Below are 15321 nucleotides of genomic sequence, written 5' to 3' on the forward strand. Positions count from 1 at the left end.
GTTCTGGAATGGATTTTTGTCTTCGCCTGTAATGGAATTCTTTCGTTTTCGTACGGCATGTTTCTGTAAATCAAAAGTCTTGGTTGCATCTATAGATCTTTAAATGAATCTATTTACTGATTTCGGATAAGAGGTAAAAGTTTTAATGACTTTCAAATAATTTTTTTAAAGAAAAGAAATTGTTCTTCACATTTCCTGGCAAATTTTCCTGTACTTGGGGAATTGTCTGTTCTTTTTTCAATTTTTCATATTAAAGATAGTTTTAGCTGGCGTTGAAGGAATGCGCAAAGAAACCTTTTTAAAGACTTCAGTGATTAGCTTAACGGCTGCGCATACCTGCTCTCCAAAATTTATTAGGATTTTCTGTTTTTGCATCTAAGTGTCATTCTTTTTTGTTTTAGTTCGGCACATTTATGAAATTGCTAGGGGCTTTTTTTGCTACCACAATTCTTCAAATAAACTTATTTCCTAATTTTAGTTTAAAACTAGCGGTTTCAATGACTTTCAATTAATTTTTTTAAAGAAAACATTCTTAAGTCTTAATTTTGACAGAACCTGTCACTTTTCTGTTGCTCTAAACATTTTTGTGTGTTTGTTTATGTTTTGACAGATGTTTATAGAGCTTAGATATGTGTTTTCATAAGAAGATCGCGAGTTTTCGGTGCTAATCAATAATTGTGGACCATTTTTTGTCTTTTCCGCAATGACCCTTTACCAAGAAGTTAACTGGAAGACCCAGTTAAAATTAAAAGACACCAAAATGAACAATTTTTTCCTTTTTGTCAGTTTAATAATTTTATTGGTTTTTAATGTATTATAGATATAAAGTCTTCAACAATATGGCTTCATAAACTGTGTGTGAATTTTTGAGTTCTTCCCGTATTTGCTGCTTTTGGTCGTCCTATGATTTGGTCTCAATAATAACGAGCGCGATTGTGTTCTTGACCAGTTGCAAATTGATTTGTTTTTGTTTTAAGTTGAAAGCTTATAGTTTGCTTAAACTTTTGAAAATAATCCAATTAAAAAAATCGGTAGATTTTTGAGCTTTGTCACTTTTATGTTCTTTCTTTCATTTTTGTAACTTTATCTGTGTAGAATCCATTTGCAACGTTTTTTCAGTAAACCGAGATCCAATTTTGTGATAGTTTTATTTCAAACCAATGGTTTCTTGGCTTTAACGCTATACATTTTCTTTAAAAAATTGCAATTTTTAGATATTTGCTCATTCTGAGTTCTTTGTTTCCTTTCCACCTTATCACATTTTTGCGTTGGCCCAAATGGCAAACTTTATAAAGTGCCAACTTAACGGTGTTTAAAATTTTTTATTAATATATTGTGGTTTTAACGGTTGCTGCACCGTGTTCTTGTTAAAACTATTTATTTTCTGTTTCATTTTTGCTGTTAGTTTTGTAGTCGTCCGATATATTACAGATAATGACAAGTCTCAATGGCTTCCTGTAAGTTCTTATTGCCTATTTTCCTATAACGTATAAATTAGCTTTTCTTATGAGCTGAGTTGATACGAAGTGGTTTTAATCAATTAGAAAATGGTTGTTTTCAAAAAGAGTAACACAATTTTGAACTTTGTCCTTTTTGCTCTACTTTGTTGGCCTGTCACCGAATCGCATTATTGAGAGCCCTTTCATCTTATCCAATGAACATCTATTGAAGTACAGGTTGATTTGTTTAGATCGGGTTTTATTGAATTCTTTTTCCATTTTGTTATTTTATGTTTATTTTTAAAATAGCCATCGAGTTTTGGTCGTAATTAATGTTTGCTGTTATTTTTTTTAGTCTTGTCCAGTACTCTCATTGATAGCAAGTATCATCGGCTCTCTAATCCTGCATAATGTTTTCACCTAATTGTTTGTTGAAAGATATGAGATTTTTTTAACCTTTTTCTTCCTCATTTGGTAGACTATTAAATCAAAACGTGGATGGGCGGGGTCGGAGCATCATGTGCGAACGCACATTACCGAGCCTCATTGTTTTATTCCAAAGAACAACGATACCGATTTTTTCTTAAAGTAATACCTTCAAGAATCAAGTTGATGCCAAACAACTATTTAGCATCGCACCTTTTCTGGCTTATTTTCTCGATCAACCCTCTCAACTAGGGCAGAGGTTCGATGTCATTTTCGGCGACGTAAAATCAGATGTTTTCTTCTCAGATAACAGAAAGCAAAGTAGCACATCGAATGATATATTTTGATAAAACAGGAACTCTTCTAATTCATTTACGTGATCTAAATAAATCCATCAAGTCATGTCAAAGTCCTTTAGAACTACTTCCAGCTGCAGATGCTCTCATATTGGCTCCAGCACTTCGACTCCCCCAGCCCTGGGCTATTTTACCAGATCGATTCCTGGCCGCCTCTGCTTCAGCTTGCAACTCATTTTCGAGTAACTTTAGTTTTGTCAATACATCGGAGGTGGGTGCTGTATCGAGCACTGGTGGGGGAGGGGGAAACGGGGGTCGATGAAGTGTGGATACTCCATGATATGAGGGGTAGTAGGAACCTGAAAATTTCACAACTTCATTTTTTTAGGAATTAAAGGTGCCTGAGATCAGATATCGATACTTTTGCAAATAGCAAACAAGTTTTGAGGTAGTGCAGGTAATGATGCTTGAGCGAAGCTGACATAGTTTTGATTGAGTCCCACTTTTGAGATAGATTTGCTATTTCATATATTTAACACACATCACTATATTACATATCAAGAGATGCCAAATGTTACGTGCAAAGCAGCTAAAACTGTTACTCTTTGCCTTCAGCAGGGGTTGAAAGTATGAGTATCGAAAATCTCCACCAAAAAACGTCACCCCCCCCCCCCCCCCCCCGTGGAATATAAAGATACACGCGTGTTGTATTACCAGGAACAACTCTTGCCAGTGGATCCAGCATTGCGAGCCTCTGCAGTCGTTTCTTCTCCCACTCCTCCAGCATGACCCTGGCATCTCTCTCCCTCTTCAGCCTCGTTCTCAGTTTCTCATTTTCACTCAGCTGTAGGTCGTTGCTGTTCTCAAGGTGTTTGATGGACTGCTCAGCCTTCAGTTTCTCACCAACAAGCATCTCTGTGTCTGTATAATAGCAAATAACAAAAATTACTGTGTCATTGTGTTATGAGGGAACTTCATAAATACACAGTGTTTCAGAATGATTCACTTCTCACTCAAATACTTCACCGGCTCCAATTTTATCATACATCTCAAAATTAGCTCACTTTTACCATTTAATCTTAGTTCATCATTTTTATGCACTTATCAAATCGGATTTCTGTTGAGTGTCTGTTCAGATAATGGCAGCCGGAACTTTAAATGCCAAACTCTACCTCAGCTCTAAATCAGCCTGAATTTCACCTGAGCCCGGAATCTGGTACGTTTAGCCGATTTTCTTACAGTGAAACCGTGTCATTAAAAATTGTTTATACAGCCAAGCTAATTATGTGACTGATGTCCATTACTTTAAGCTATCTTAGTGTATGATGATTGCAGCATTTTACAGGCTAGATTTTTCACTTTGGCCTCTGACCAGATTGATTCTGAACCAAGTTTAAAAAATCGCATTCCATGCACAGTACCACAAAAGGTCTCAAACAATTTTTATTCATAATTGATTCATTGCCCCTCAATTTGGTAGAATCAATTCGGTTCTATAATCTACCAAATGTTTCCCTTTAATCAGACCAATCCATACAAATCTTTTTAAACTTGATGTAAGTTCAGTCTTACAGTTATTCTGAGACTGATTGCAAAGTGGAAAAACGATTCTAACCTTTCTGTTGTTGGACGTATTCCAATTCGAGCTTGAGGAATTTCTCTTGAAGTGAGTTTTTCTGATCATTTAGTTTGATCAGCTCATCGTTCATCCTTTTGATCTCTTCCGAGTTTCGCGCCTCTTTTGTCTAAATTCATATTTATCGAATATGTACAAGCATTTTGAAGAAAAATGGAGGCCAGTGGCAGAGCAAATTGGCGCTAAATCAACCTACATAAATTCTGTTTTTCCTGGATGACTAATACTCTGTTCATGTCACAATTTACTCTGGCTAGTCTTTATTTTTGAGCTAAGTTAACTGCATGAAAATTAAAATGTCCAGCTTAACATGGTTTGCTTTATCTGCTGTTTGAGCTTTCGCATAGGTCTCTGTATCATTTAATTTGCGTAGCATGTCGTAACCAACGAGCTGAGTGGGCTTTATGGTTAATACATACAAGCTAGCATAAAAATAAAGGGCTTGTATACTACTAACTACAGTTAATAAGCTACAAAATTTATAAGACTTACCCTACCTGAGAATTGTTGTCTGAGAAAAAATTTTTCCCGTTCAGTCTTTATTTCGGTACCCAAAAATTCTTCAGATTTTGCAGGATATAATTAACCTGGGAGAATTCAATTATCTCAATATTATCAAAATGAAAAAAACTGTTCATAAGAAAACTTTAAATACCCTTAAAATACAAGGTTTCAGTAATGAATTGATTTGAACAATCGCATCTAAATCAGTAATTGTTTTTAGCTAGATATTTGGACTGAGAATTTTCGAAGAAACTACCAAAGAGTATTTTAAATAAAGCTATCAACTATAGTCAAAACCAAAATGTCAACAACGACGGCGAGTTTTTGAAAGGCTTTTTTTCAAAAAAAATTTTGAGCAGTACTGAACAATACTGACATCTAGTTTTAGAATATGAACGTTTTGATCAGTACATGGTAGCAGATGACCACATGTTATTGATTTTTTCCATAAAAACGTACCGCTTAAAGAGCGCACTTGCGGATGTAAAACTGATAAGTTCTAAACTGAATTTCGCTTTTTTTCCACACAAATTGGAAAACATTTTTTTTTCGTTTTCTGAACTTATTTTGGAAATTAATGAGCATAGCAACTGCATTCATTTAAAAAGTTGGAGAAATTAATCTAAACGTTGTGTTTTTTGTCTGGCTGGTGTTTGTGGGCCAGCGTGAAGTCAACTTCATGGCGCCCTTAGTTGCCAAAACGACTGTAACCGAAAAATTGCAAATAATGTTCTGTTTGTTCTGCGTGGAAACGATTCAACGATTTGAACATTTTAAAGAGATGCTGGTCAAAAACGGCTAAATTTTGTTAATTGATGGTTTAAAACAGTGGTTTTGTAATTCTGAAACTTGAAAGAAACCGCTTGGAAAAATCTTAGAAAGTTCATGGCTGTTTAAGAAACAAGGCGCTGCAAACATTTTTCCCACAGACGTTTCTTTTTTGGTTTTCTGATCGAAGTTCAACTATATCCCTCAAGTTTTAATTTGCAATCAGTTTAATGACAAAATAAATTGAATAATTTTAAATTTAACTGCAAAACTAAAAAAAATTCTTTTCCATGTGTTGGAATTTGGCATATAGAATAGCAATATTTCTGAAAAAATATATTTTGACACAACGTTCCTGCTAGTGATTGTACCTTATTAGTTTTGTTTAAGCAAAAGCTCCCAGGTATTGCAACATAAATGTTTTTTCAAGAAACTAGCATGTTTATGTGTCAGCTAAATTGATTCATTGTAACAAATATATTAAGGATAGTCATTATTTTCTGCCAACCATGCTCGGAAAGATCTGTCTTTATATTCAGTTTTCATCCTTTGTTGGCCGCTTTTTCATCATATAAATGCAAGATTCGTTAGTAGAAACATAATTGAACAACGACATTCTCTCAAAAAAATAACATAATCAAGCTAACTTCATCTACTTATTCGTTGTCTTTAGTTTTAAAGAGCAAAATCATTATTGTCATTTTTAGTTTATATGAGTTTTTTCAAACAAATTCAGGAATTTCAATACACATTGATATCTTGACACAAAAGTGGGCACCGAAACTTCAGCATTTTTTGCATGCTATTATGATTGAGAATAATTGTTTCCACGTGAAACAATTATTGACTAATTTCAGTGGAAAATAACTTGAAATCAAAGTAAAAATTGTAAAACAGCGTTATAGTGAAAACAACAAGAAACTAATCCGTTTGTTCTTTTTTTGAAAATTTAGTCTAGTTGCTGTTTTTCGTATTCTTGTTTTCTTTAGAGGCAATCATCAATCAAAGGTTTATGTTATGACATAAATTTTTGAACCAATGAAATAAACAGGCTCTGAAGTTAGCAAACTGAATGAGATTCAATGAAAACATTCCCTATAATCCTAATAGTCTTTAATTCTGAATCTAATTCGTTTATTGCATTCATTTGATGCATCGTATTTTTGCCTTTAAGTTGTCCCTGGGAACAAAACTGTGGACGAGCGCTTACTTAAGCTTTTCTACGAAAACACATTTTTGGTTACAGGAAGATGAATTATTTCACACTTCGTATGTCGTAATTATTTATAAAAATCATTACTTTGTTTATTTCTATATATTGTTCAATTTAACAAGTTTTTGATTTAGACTGGCAAGATCTTCATCAACTGGTTTTTGCTGATTTAATGGGACACAATCTACCTGTGGCTAAGACACAATCTGCTTAGGTCCATACTTTTATGCGTTCAAAGTTGCCTATATCTGACGTTCGTACGTTCTTTCCTGTTTCCAGACCATATAATTTTTAACGCACTACGCCCCTCTTGTGAGATCATTTTGGCCTGGATATATCGATTATTGGACTGGGGTCTCAACCTGGGCATATCTAATTCCCCAGAAAGTTAATGACCAGCAAGGGCAAGAATTTAATAAAAATTTTCACTTTTGACAGGCGTTCTTTATCACGTGTTTTTCGAAATTTTCCCGTCAATTCAACGTTAACCAAGCCATAAATTCTTTATTTAAACTGTTTTCCCCAAAAATGACGTTTTGCTACAGTGGTCGTATATCCCCAAGTTAATCAGATATCTAGAAAAAATTATCTGGCATGAACAAAATTTTTGTTGTAATCTGCATTGAAGCAAAATAGAAAGCGTTTTAGCAAAAACATGCGCAACAGACAACTAACATTTAATGATCAAGTTTAAATGGCATTATATATTTATAGCGGGATGAAAAGTTTGTAAATTATAGACAGTTGTGATGTTGGTAACTTACGAGTAGTTCCTCGCTAGTGACATCCAATGTCTCCTGCAGTTCCCTGTTCTTCTGCTCTAAGTTTTCCATGTATAACTTCATCTTGTTCTTGTCCTCTGCCAGTCTCTGGATCTCAGAATGCAGCTTGGATGACACTGACTTCAGCTTCTCATTGTCTAATTCTTGCGCTACAAGTACATCAGCAAAAAGATGGTTATCATCAAAATGAGCAAACATATTAGTAAACATTTTGCTTTTATCGCAGTTTTTAATGAAAACATGACAAAAAGAGAGCAATCTTACTTCTGTAAACGAAAAAATGAACAATAAAAATTTGAAATTCGTATATTCGATTGTTTCCATCTGCTCTTTTGAAGCCTTAAGAATTTGTTCGCATCTTCATTTAGCAAAAATTCCAAAGTATTAGTTAATGATGAAGCTTTACAAAAGTCATGAAGGATCGTTACTCATGAGAGAAAACAGATAAGAATAACTTTCAGTGAGACCAGGTTATGAATTAGATGATTCCGAAGTCAGCAAAAAACTGATATACCTAACTTTATTATATGTCATGCTAATAGGCCCTTTATGAGGTCTTGATGTGAACTACGCGCAAAGTTTTACGCAAAAGGTACAAGCAATTGAAATGTCGAAACATAGACAGTATGAATGGAAGATAATTAACCTCTGGAGTTGCATCATCTTGGAGTAAATTTTCAAAAGTCACTTTTATACGTAAGAATGATTGTCAAAAAATTGTACCAGTATAGTCAAAGTATCATTACACTCCTAATCATACATCATTGATTTTATTCAGTTTACCGCACTAAGGCGTGATCTGGGTGCTCACCGTTGATAGGAAACTCTAGATAGTCTTATGGGTGTCTCAAGAATAATTATTATCTTGTTCTAAGTCTCTATTCAATTACTCTTCGAATATGAGGAATAGTAGACAGTGCACGGGCCCCAATGCTAGAGTCTAAACTATATCTCAGTCTTAAATCACGAGAGCAGATGAGAGAGAGAGAGATATACTTCGTTGTTATATCAGGTCTGACACCAATAGTAACCATCTAGAAGAGTGAAAAGGCAAAATGCAGAAAACAGTGTTGGGGAAGATTCACATATTCAACCGATCAGATTCGAGCATTTTAGTTTATTAAGATAAATGAATCTTCGTCTTTAATATTGGATGTCAATCAATATTGTCTCCAGCACCAATATCACATCTTTTGCGAAACTTCTGGGGCTACTGTGGAGGCAGTGGGGTTTTGAGTGTCACCTAAGCGCACAATTACCACAGTGCAAAAAAAGTTCGAAAAAATCACGATGTTGCAGTTTTTTGTTGCAATACCAAATAGCGACAGTTCTGGCCCGATGAAAAGTTAAAATTTTTTCTAAATCTTTACTTCTTTTTTCTTTCGTTCTTTCTTTCTTTCTTTTTTCTTTCTTTCTATCTTTTATTCGTTCTTATTTTCTTTCTTGCTTTCTTTCTTTTTCTTTCACTCTCTCTCTCCCTCTCTCTCTCTTTCTCTCTCTCTCTTTCTCTCTCTCTCTCTCTCTCTCTCTCTCTCTCTCCCTTGCGAGTTCCTTTTCTTGCAACTTCATTCTGCTACAATTCATGTATCCTGATCTGCAGGTATCAAAAGCAATTTTTCCATTTTCAAAACAGCAGGGTAGAGAGTGACGTAAACTATAAAACTCTCGCACAAAAAAATCGGTGTGTTTTGACATACAGCAATTTCTGGAGTTTGCTGCCTTCATCTCAATGTAACGATTCAGGCGGAAAATATCACAGGCAGTATCTGAAACAATTGTAATTTCATCTCTTTTTTGTAAATAAACTCATTGGGCTAAAATTGAGGAAAGAAGTTTTGACTTTGATGTCTCCCAAAGTTACAGTTTTGACCGTGACTTATATAAACATATGTATCAATACATTGTATTTACACTAGAAAAATGATATCTTATTTCCAATTGAAGATATGATAAGTTTCAGGCAGGGCAGAAACGAAATTTTGTCTTCTATGTTTTTGTACTCATTGATATAACACTTTTTTCACATTATGATGAAAGATTTGAAGGACCTTCTTATTGCTAGTTTTGCTGCAATTTGGTCAGTCGTAGCAACATTTTTAATACAGTTTTTGACCAATTACAGTAGCAAGTTTTTTCAAAATTGATGGTTTTTTTAATAACGTTTTTTCTTTGAAAATTTCATTGACTCAGTCCTGACGCAGTATACCTGTCTCAGCTACCCAAGAAGAATTCTATGACGCAGGAAGGTTTCAGATCTGTTTGCAATTGACGCAGTTAACTATATGATGGACTATACAACTGTGATAATATACAACTCCATGAATATGTCTGTCATAGGCCATAGAAATTTTTGCTACATACACTATGCTTCCAAAATGCTATACACGCCTTGAGATTTTTTAAAAAGCGCCACAAACATCAAATACTACATTATTTTGAGTTCAAATTAGTTTTCTATTATCAGGCCAATACGTTTTTAGCTTTAAACATCTAGTAGACGGTTTGTACAGTTTTCACACAAGTTTCTTCCGAAATCTGAGTCAAACTTCCGACACGTTTTCTTCCAAATATTCCCCAAGTTCTGTATGTTTTTTCAACAATTGCTTCAAAAGTGCACATAACTTTTCAACTGAATTCAAATCAGTACCATTTTTTGACTATTCCAGAACGAAAATTTTCAATTTATTTACAGGAGAACTATCTTGTTGAAAAATAATGTCCTGAAAATGAACATTATCTGTTTAATTACTCAAAATTTCTAAGTAAACAAGAATTTTGAGCTAACGAACAGTTTCCATCCATACCGAGCATGGCTTTTCTGAAGTTCCTCAGATCTTCGGCTTGCTTCTCGATTTCATCACGTGCACTCCTGGCCACCTCCTGTGAGTAGGCGTGTATGGCTGAGTAGTAGGGATCATAGCCACTGGCATAGGACATGTAGTAAGGATCCCTGTATCGGAACATTAGTATAGCAGATGAACTCAGAAGTAGGAGTTGATAAACAACAATAAAAAGTTATCGGAATTGCAGCGATTTGCATAAATTTTCATTAAAAAACGCTATAAAGAAAAATTTGTAAAAAAAATACATTGTATACTACCAGAAGACCTCCTGAGAACAAGATTAAAAATAATTCTTATCCGTCCTGTCCGTTCAACTTGGTGCTGGACCGTGTATTAAAAGCGAATATACCCCCCCCCCACACACACACACTAGAATTTTAAAGTCTTTTCACAAGCAGAGGTCTACCTGGGTCGTTGTCGGTATTAAGTGCAAATCAGAAGGCTGGAAAAACTTTAAATTTTTTTTTAATTTGCCAATCTGAACTGCAATTCTGTGAACGTCAACGGGGAAGCAAGAAAATGTATAGATACATAATTGCGAACTATTTGACGATATTTGTGGATCAAAAACACTCAAAAGGTCCTTATAACTTTAATGGCTAAGTTACGCAGGCAAAGTTATGGCTCTCTAGTTAATTTGAATACGAAACTGTTTGATCAAATTGTCACTAGCGGGACAGCGTGAACATGAAAACGACAAAAAAGCCCATACTGTGATGTAATAAATGAAAAAAACTTACATAATAGGTGGTCAATGAATCTGTTATGCTCTTATGTGCTACACGCAAAAAACGCACACAAGCTGTCGTGAATTCATGACTATATTAAAACAATCAAGAATGGTTTGTAAAGCAAAAGTTATAACTTTCTTTGTGCCAGAAATGTTCAATGCAATTGTTGTTAGCGTGACTGCTGTCAACAACAACGTTTATTTAAATTGAGTATTCGTTCAAATTTTTTCAGATAAACCGAGATGTTCGTAAATTTTGTAAACTTAAGAGCTTTCCACAAGACAACTTGCGAATACGACAGCCCGTATCACTGACTTGTAATAATCAAATAATAAGCAAAAGTTATCCACAGAAAACAAACTGACTCTATGAAAAAGCGCTGATTTGAAATTGTTTGATCGCGAATTCAATTCGAGTATTTATAAAAGTATATTCAACAAAGTACAACTGTGAAAAGAATTTGACTGGACTGTTGTCTAAAATGAGTTTGGATCGAAATATTCCGGGTTTAGACACCATCTTGTGAAACGACTTTATAATTCTAGCGGGGGAGCCAACAAGGACTAGAAAGAGACGGTCGAGAACCTAGTTAAAGTCTAGGTAGCGTCTTTCAGTGAACCAGCTACTATCTTTTCCATAATACATTGCGGTCGAAAATGGTCCTCCCGTAGTTCGAGCAAAAGATTTTGGTTTAATTTTTTTGTTATAAGTATAGTTGCTTTCTCCTTATTGTCATTTCATTCTGTGGATACGAAAGTATCCACAAGCCACAACACTTAACTATCATTGCAAGAGGTAGTCCAGCTTAAGAAACATTTTAAATTTGTCACAAGTAGGCAATAAAAATGTTGTTCGGCTGAATGAAAATGGTAAGTATAGCTCTAACAATCGCCATTCATAACAAGAGAGTGGGATGCATCAAATGTTAGTCAACTTAAAAAACAAAAAATTTGACATTCATGATAACATGTGTAAGAGCCCAAGATTCTGGTGAGTCATTTTGCTTAGTTATTACAGCTTGGTAGTTAAGATTTCGTTGGTCGTTCTTAATAAGATCATTGTACTTTAAACAAGTAAGAAAATGAACGTTTTTCGGTAACATGTGGTGCAAACCCCCAGAGGCAAAAAACTCTCAATAATAGATTGTACATAAATTTCAATTTTACTGTTCTGATTTCTTATTCAATTTCAAATAGGCGCTTAGAGTTAAAATCTTTTGAATCAATTGTTATTCAAACCAAATCTTAGAGAAAACCATGCAAGTGAAATAAGTATATTTAACAATAAGATTTAGAGGTTTTCTGGTAACCCTTTTTCATAAAACCCAACTCGAACCCATGCGTATAGCAGCATTTGAGTTTTAATTAATAGTAACGGGTAGAGTTGTTAGATTGGTGACAGGAGTTCCTGAATCACATCCCGTACAATAATCAGACTGGTTTTCAAAACAAAAGTTCTCTTGGAATGACATCTTTTAATTAACAAAGATTATTTTGTAACTTTTTATTTTAATCAGAAGAACAAAATACTATAACCATAAAGTTGCAGCGCAACTTATATTGCATTCGCATATCTTCCAAACAAAATTTCGAGCAATTTCTGTGTTTATTGATGGATGTAATCAATAATATTTACCTGCGGCGCACTTAGCAGTAGTAGTTATTTCGGAAACAATCCTAAAGCGAACGAACGCCGCGTGCCAAGATGGCCGCCTCAACGGATACCGCTCGTATGCTTTTGTCGGAACCTATTAATGGCACGGGAGATATAACGGCATATATCACTCAATTTGAGTTATCAACTAATTTGCAATATTGGATGGCGCCTCGTAAAGATGCTGATTGTAGTCCTGAGTTGAATGGTGATATTAATCAACTATACATTGAAAAAAAGACATCAGATTTTTCCACTTATCTTAAGAGTTGTTGCAATAGAGTTCCATCATATGCTGGACGATGATGCTAAAAATGATTACAAAAGCCTTCAAAATGCTTTGGAGAAACACTATTTAGAGCTCCCGGAAATTTTCTGAAACGCTTTTAGAATTCGAGCTCAAGGAGAGTCTGAGAAGCTTACTAAGTTCTTGACAGATCTAAAATTTCTAGCTGAAAAAACTTAACCTGATGATTCTGAGGAAACCAGAGCATTTCTTTTAATGCAAACTTTTTTGGAAGAATTGCTTGATCAAAATGTTAGATTAGAAATTAGAAAACAAAAAGATATATGCCTCGCCGATGCTTTAAAGAGAGATTCCAATTCAAGGTGCCGTGAATACTGGTTTCAATAACAGTGCTCACGGAGTAGGGTCAATTGATAGATTTCGATTATGAATAAAATGGCTATCAGTCAAAATAACACTAACTCCAGGAGAGACTCTAAGCATCCTAGTAGATCATATAAGCCAAACAAACGTTCTCAATCACCGAGTTAGGGGTTTTCTCGAAATCAATATAACTCTAGAGAGAGGTACAAAACAAAGCAAAGGAACAATACGGGTTCCACAACATCTGCCAACCGTAGAAAGTCTCTTCCGCTGTCTCCTCGAAGACTTGATTTTTATTCATTTTGCTCATCAAGCGTCAATCGGCGCGTTAATTTTGATAAAGAAAATGTTTGCTATCAATGCAACAGGAAAGGGCCTTCTCAAAAAAATTGTCGCGACTGCTGGTCATGTGGATCTAGTTCTCATACAAGTAGAAACTGTCCACAGGCAATCAATTTATGAAACGAAATAATATAGAAAGTACTTTGTCTCTTCGTGTTTACTAATTGACACAAGTGGACCCCATATTTGGGATTAAACCACTTCTCATCCGTCTTAAAATTTCGAATGTGTATTAACAGTTCTAACTGAATCTTGGACCATTATCAGTGTTATACGAAATTCAACACTGACACCAACCCTTCTCTTGGGTGCTTGGAGTCATCTGACTAACAAGCCGCCTCTGTAAATGGAGTGGCGCTTTATTTAGTGAGAAAAAATCGTTTATTGTGTGATTGGTTTCATGGCAGCGCAAAGTTTAAAATTTTTTGGAATTTTTCGATGTAACTGTTGATATAAGACTGCCAGTAATTCTGGCAATGGAATTGTTACGTCAGCATAAATGCAAACTTAATTTCTTTGGGGTCAATTAGATGTTAATGAAGGAATTATAGATTGCATTAGTCCGTTGTTACTCCTTAAATCATCAGGAGTCGGCACTCCTAAAATTAGAAGGACTTCTGACTCCCGAACAAATTGCTGCTTTAAAGAAAGAAAATGCTATTTTGAAAGACTGGGTATCATTATTGCATAAGACTCTACATAGATCAACACATCAACTGTGGTCAGCTGAGAAAGAAAAGGTGACATTACCAATGGAAATGAAACGTTTATAAACGGAAAATGGAAACCTCATGGAAAGGATGGAAGAACTGGAACCTAAAACTACAAGAAAAGGTGGAGAAATACTTCCAACTGATTGAACATTGGAAAGGAAAAAAGTAATACAAAAACTGCAGGAGGACTTAAAAATTGAAAAAGGCGAAACAGAGAAACTAAAGAAAGAAAATGATCGATTGAGAAAGGAAAGAAACCAAGACTGGAGTCGTCGGTCAGTAACGGTATCAATTAAAAGAGGCAGTTGGAACTGCTACAAGAGAAAATTGATAGTATCTATTTGGCAGTAGTTACCACTAAAAAGCCTAGAAACCATCTTCAGAAGGAAAAGACACGAAGGAGGCTGTCCTTGAGCCAATCGTCTTCCTTCGACATTTTCTAAACACTAGACTAATAAAAAACTCATAGAGTTTGATAGCTCTTCAATTGTTTCCCCAAGTTTCATAACAATTGAAACTGTTACTCTAGTTTCCTTTTCTTATTATCAATTTTACTGGTGTATTACTTTTACCTTTTTACTTATGACGTTTTATTAACGCACGTGGACGTGCTCTTTCTGGAAGGGGACAAGTGTAACAACCCAAGATTCTGGTGAGCAATTTAGCTTAGTTATTCTAGCATGAAAGTTAAGAGTTTGTTTGTTGTTCTTTATAAGTCCGTTTTACGTTAAACAAATCAGAAACTGACCGCATATCGGTAACATGTGATGCAAGCCCCCAGAGGCAAAAAACTCTCAATATTAGATTGTACATAAATTTCTATTTCACTGTTCTGATTTCTTATTCAATATCAAGTCGCGCTTAGAATTTTTTTTTTTACTCGATTGTTATTGAAACCAAATCTTAGAGAAAACCATATAGTGAAATAAATAAATTTAACAGTAAGACATAGAGATTTTCTGGTAACCCTTTTCCATGAAATCCAAGTTGAGCCCATGCGTTTAGCAGCATTTGAGTTCTAAATAATATTAACGGGTAGGCTTGCTAGACATGGTTTCCTTTTTCACAAAGTCTCCCGAAGTTTGAAAGTCTGAAAGGGTCATACAATTTGACGTTATAACTGAAAAATATAATTCTGAAAATTAAAAAATTATAATTTTGAAAACCGTAAGTTTTAGGTCAAGCGTGAGAACTTTGCGTCAACAGCAGTCGAATTAGAGCAGCAAAAAATATTATCCAGCTATATCGCAGCGCCACTAAGTTGAGTCAGGCTGAAATTAAGCTTAAATCTTTTTTGTGAACTATTTGAGCTGAACATTCTTTTTTTTGGTCCGGCTTCGTTGAGGTCCAACTGAGCTGAGTAGT

At 34.8% G+C, this 15321-nt stretch overlaps 1 protein-coding gene across 1 annotated transcript; it reads right to left on the reverse strand.

Annotated features, from left to right (window-relative positions):
- Positions 1–2187: 2187 nt before the first annotated feature.
- Positions 2188–10832, reverse strand: LOC142348198 (uncharacterized). Its single transcript, XM_075399463.1, has 6 exons — positions 10648–10832; positions 9869–10014; positions 7047–7213; positions 3777–3906; positions 2876–3082; positions 2188–2520 (listed from the first exon to the last, which is right to left on the reverse strand). Coding segments are annotated over exons 1-6 (903 nt in total). The 5' UTR covers positions 10650–10832; the 3' UTR covers positions 2188–2269.
- Between the last annotated feature and the right edge of the window lie 4489 nt (positions 10833–15321).

Source organism: Convolutriloba macropyga, chromosome 1 (genome assembly GCF_964194025.1).
Source record: "Convolutriloba macropyga chromosome 1, txConMacr16.3, whole genome shotgun sequence".
Classification (NCBI taxonomy): domain Eukaryota; kingdom Metazoa; phylum Xenacoelomorpha; order Acoela; family Convolutidae; genus Convolutriloba; species Convolutriloba macropyga.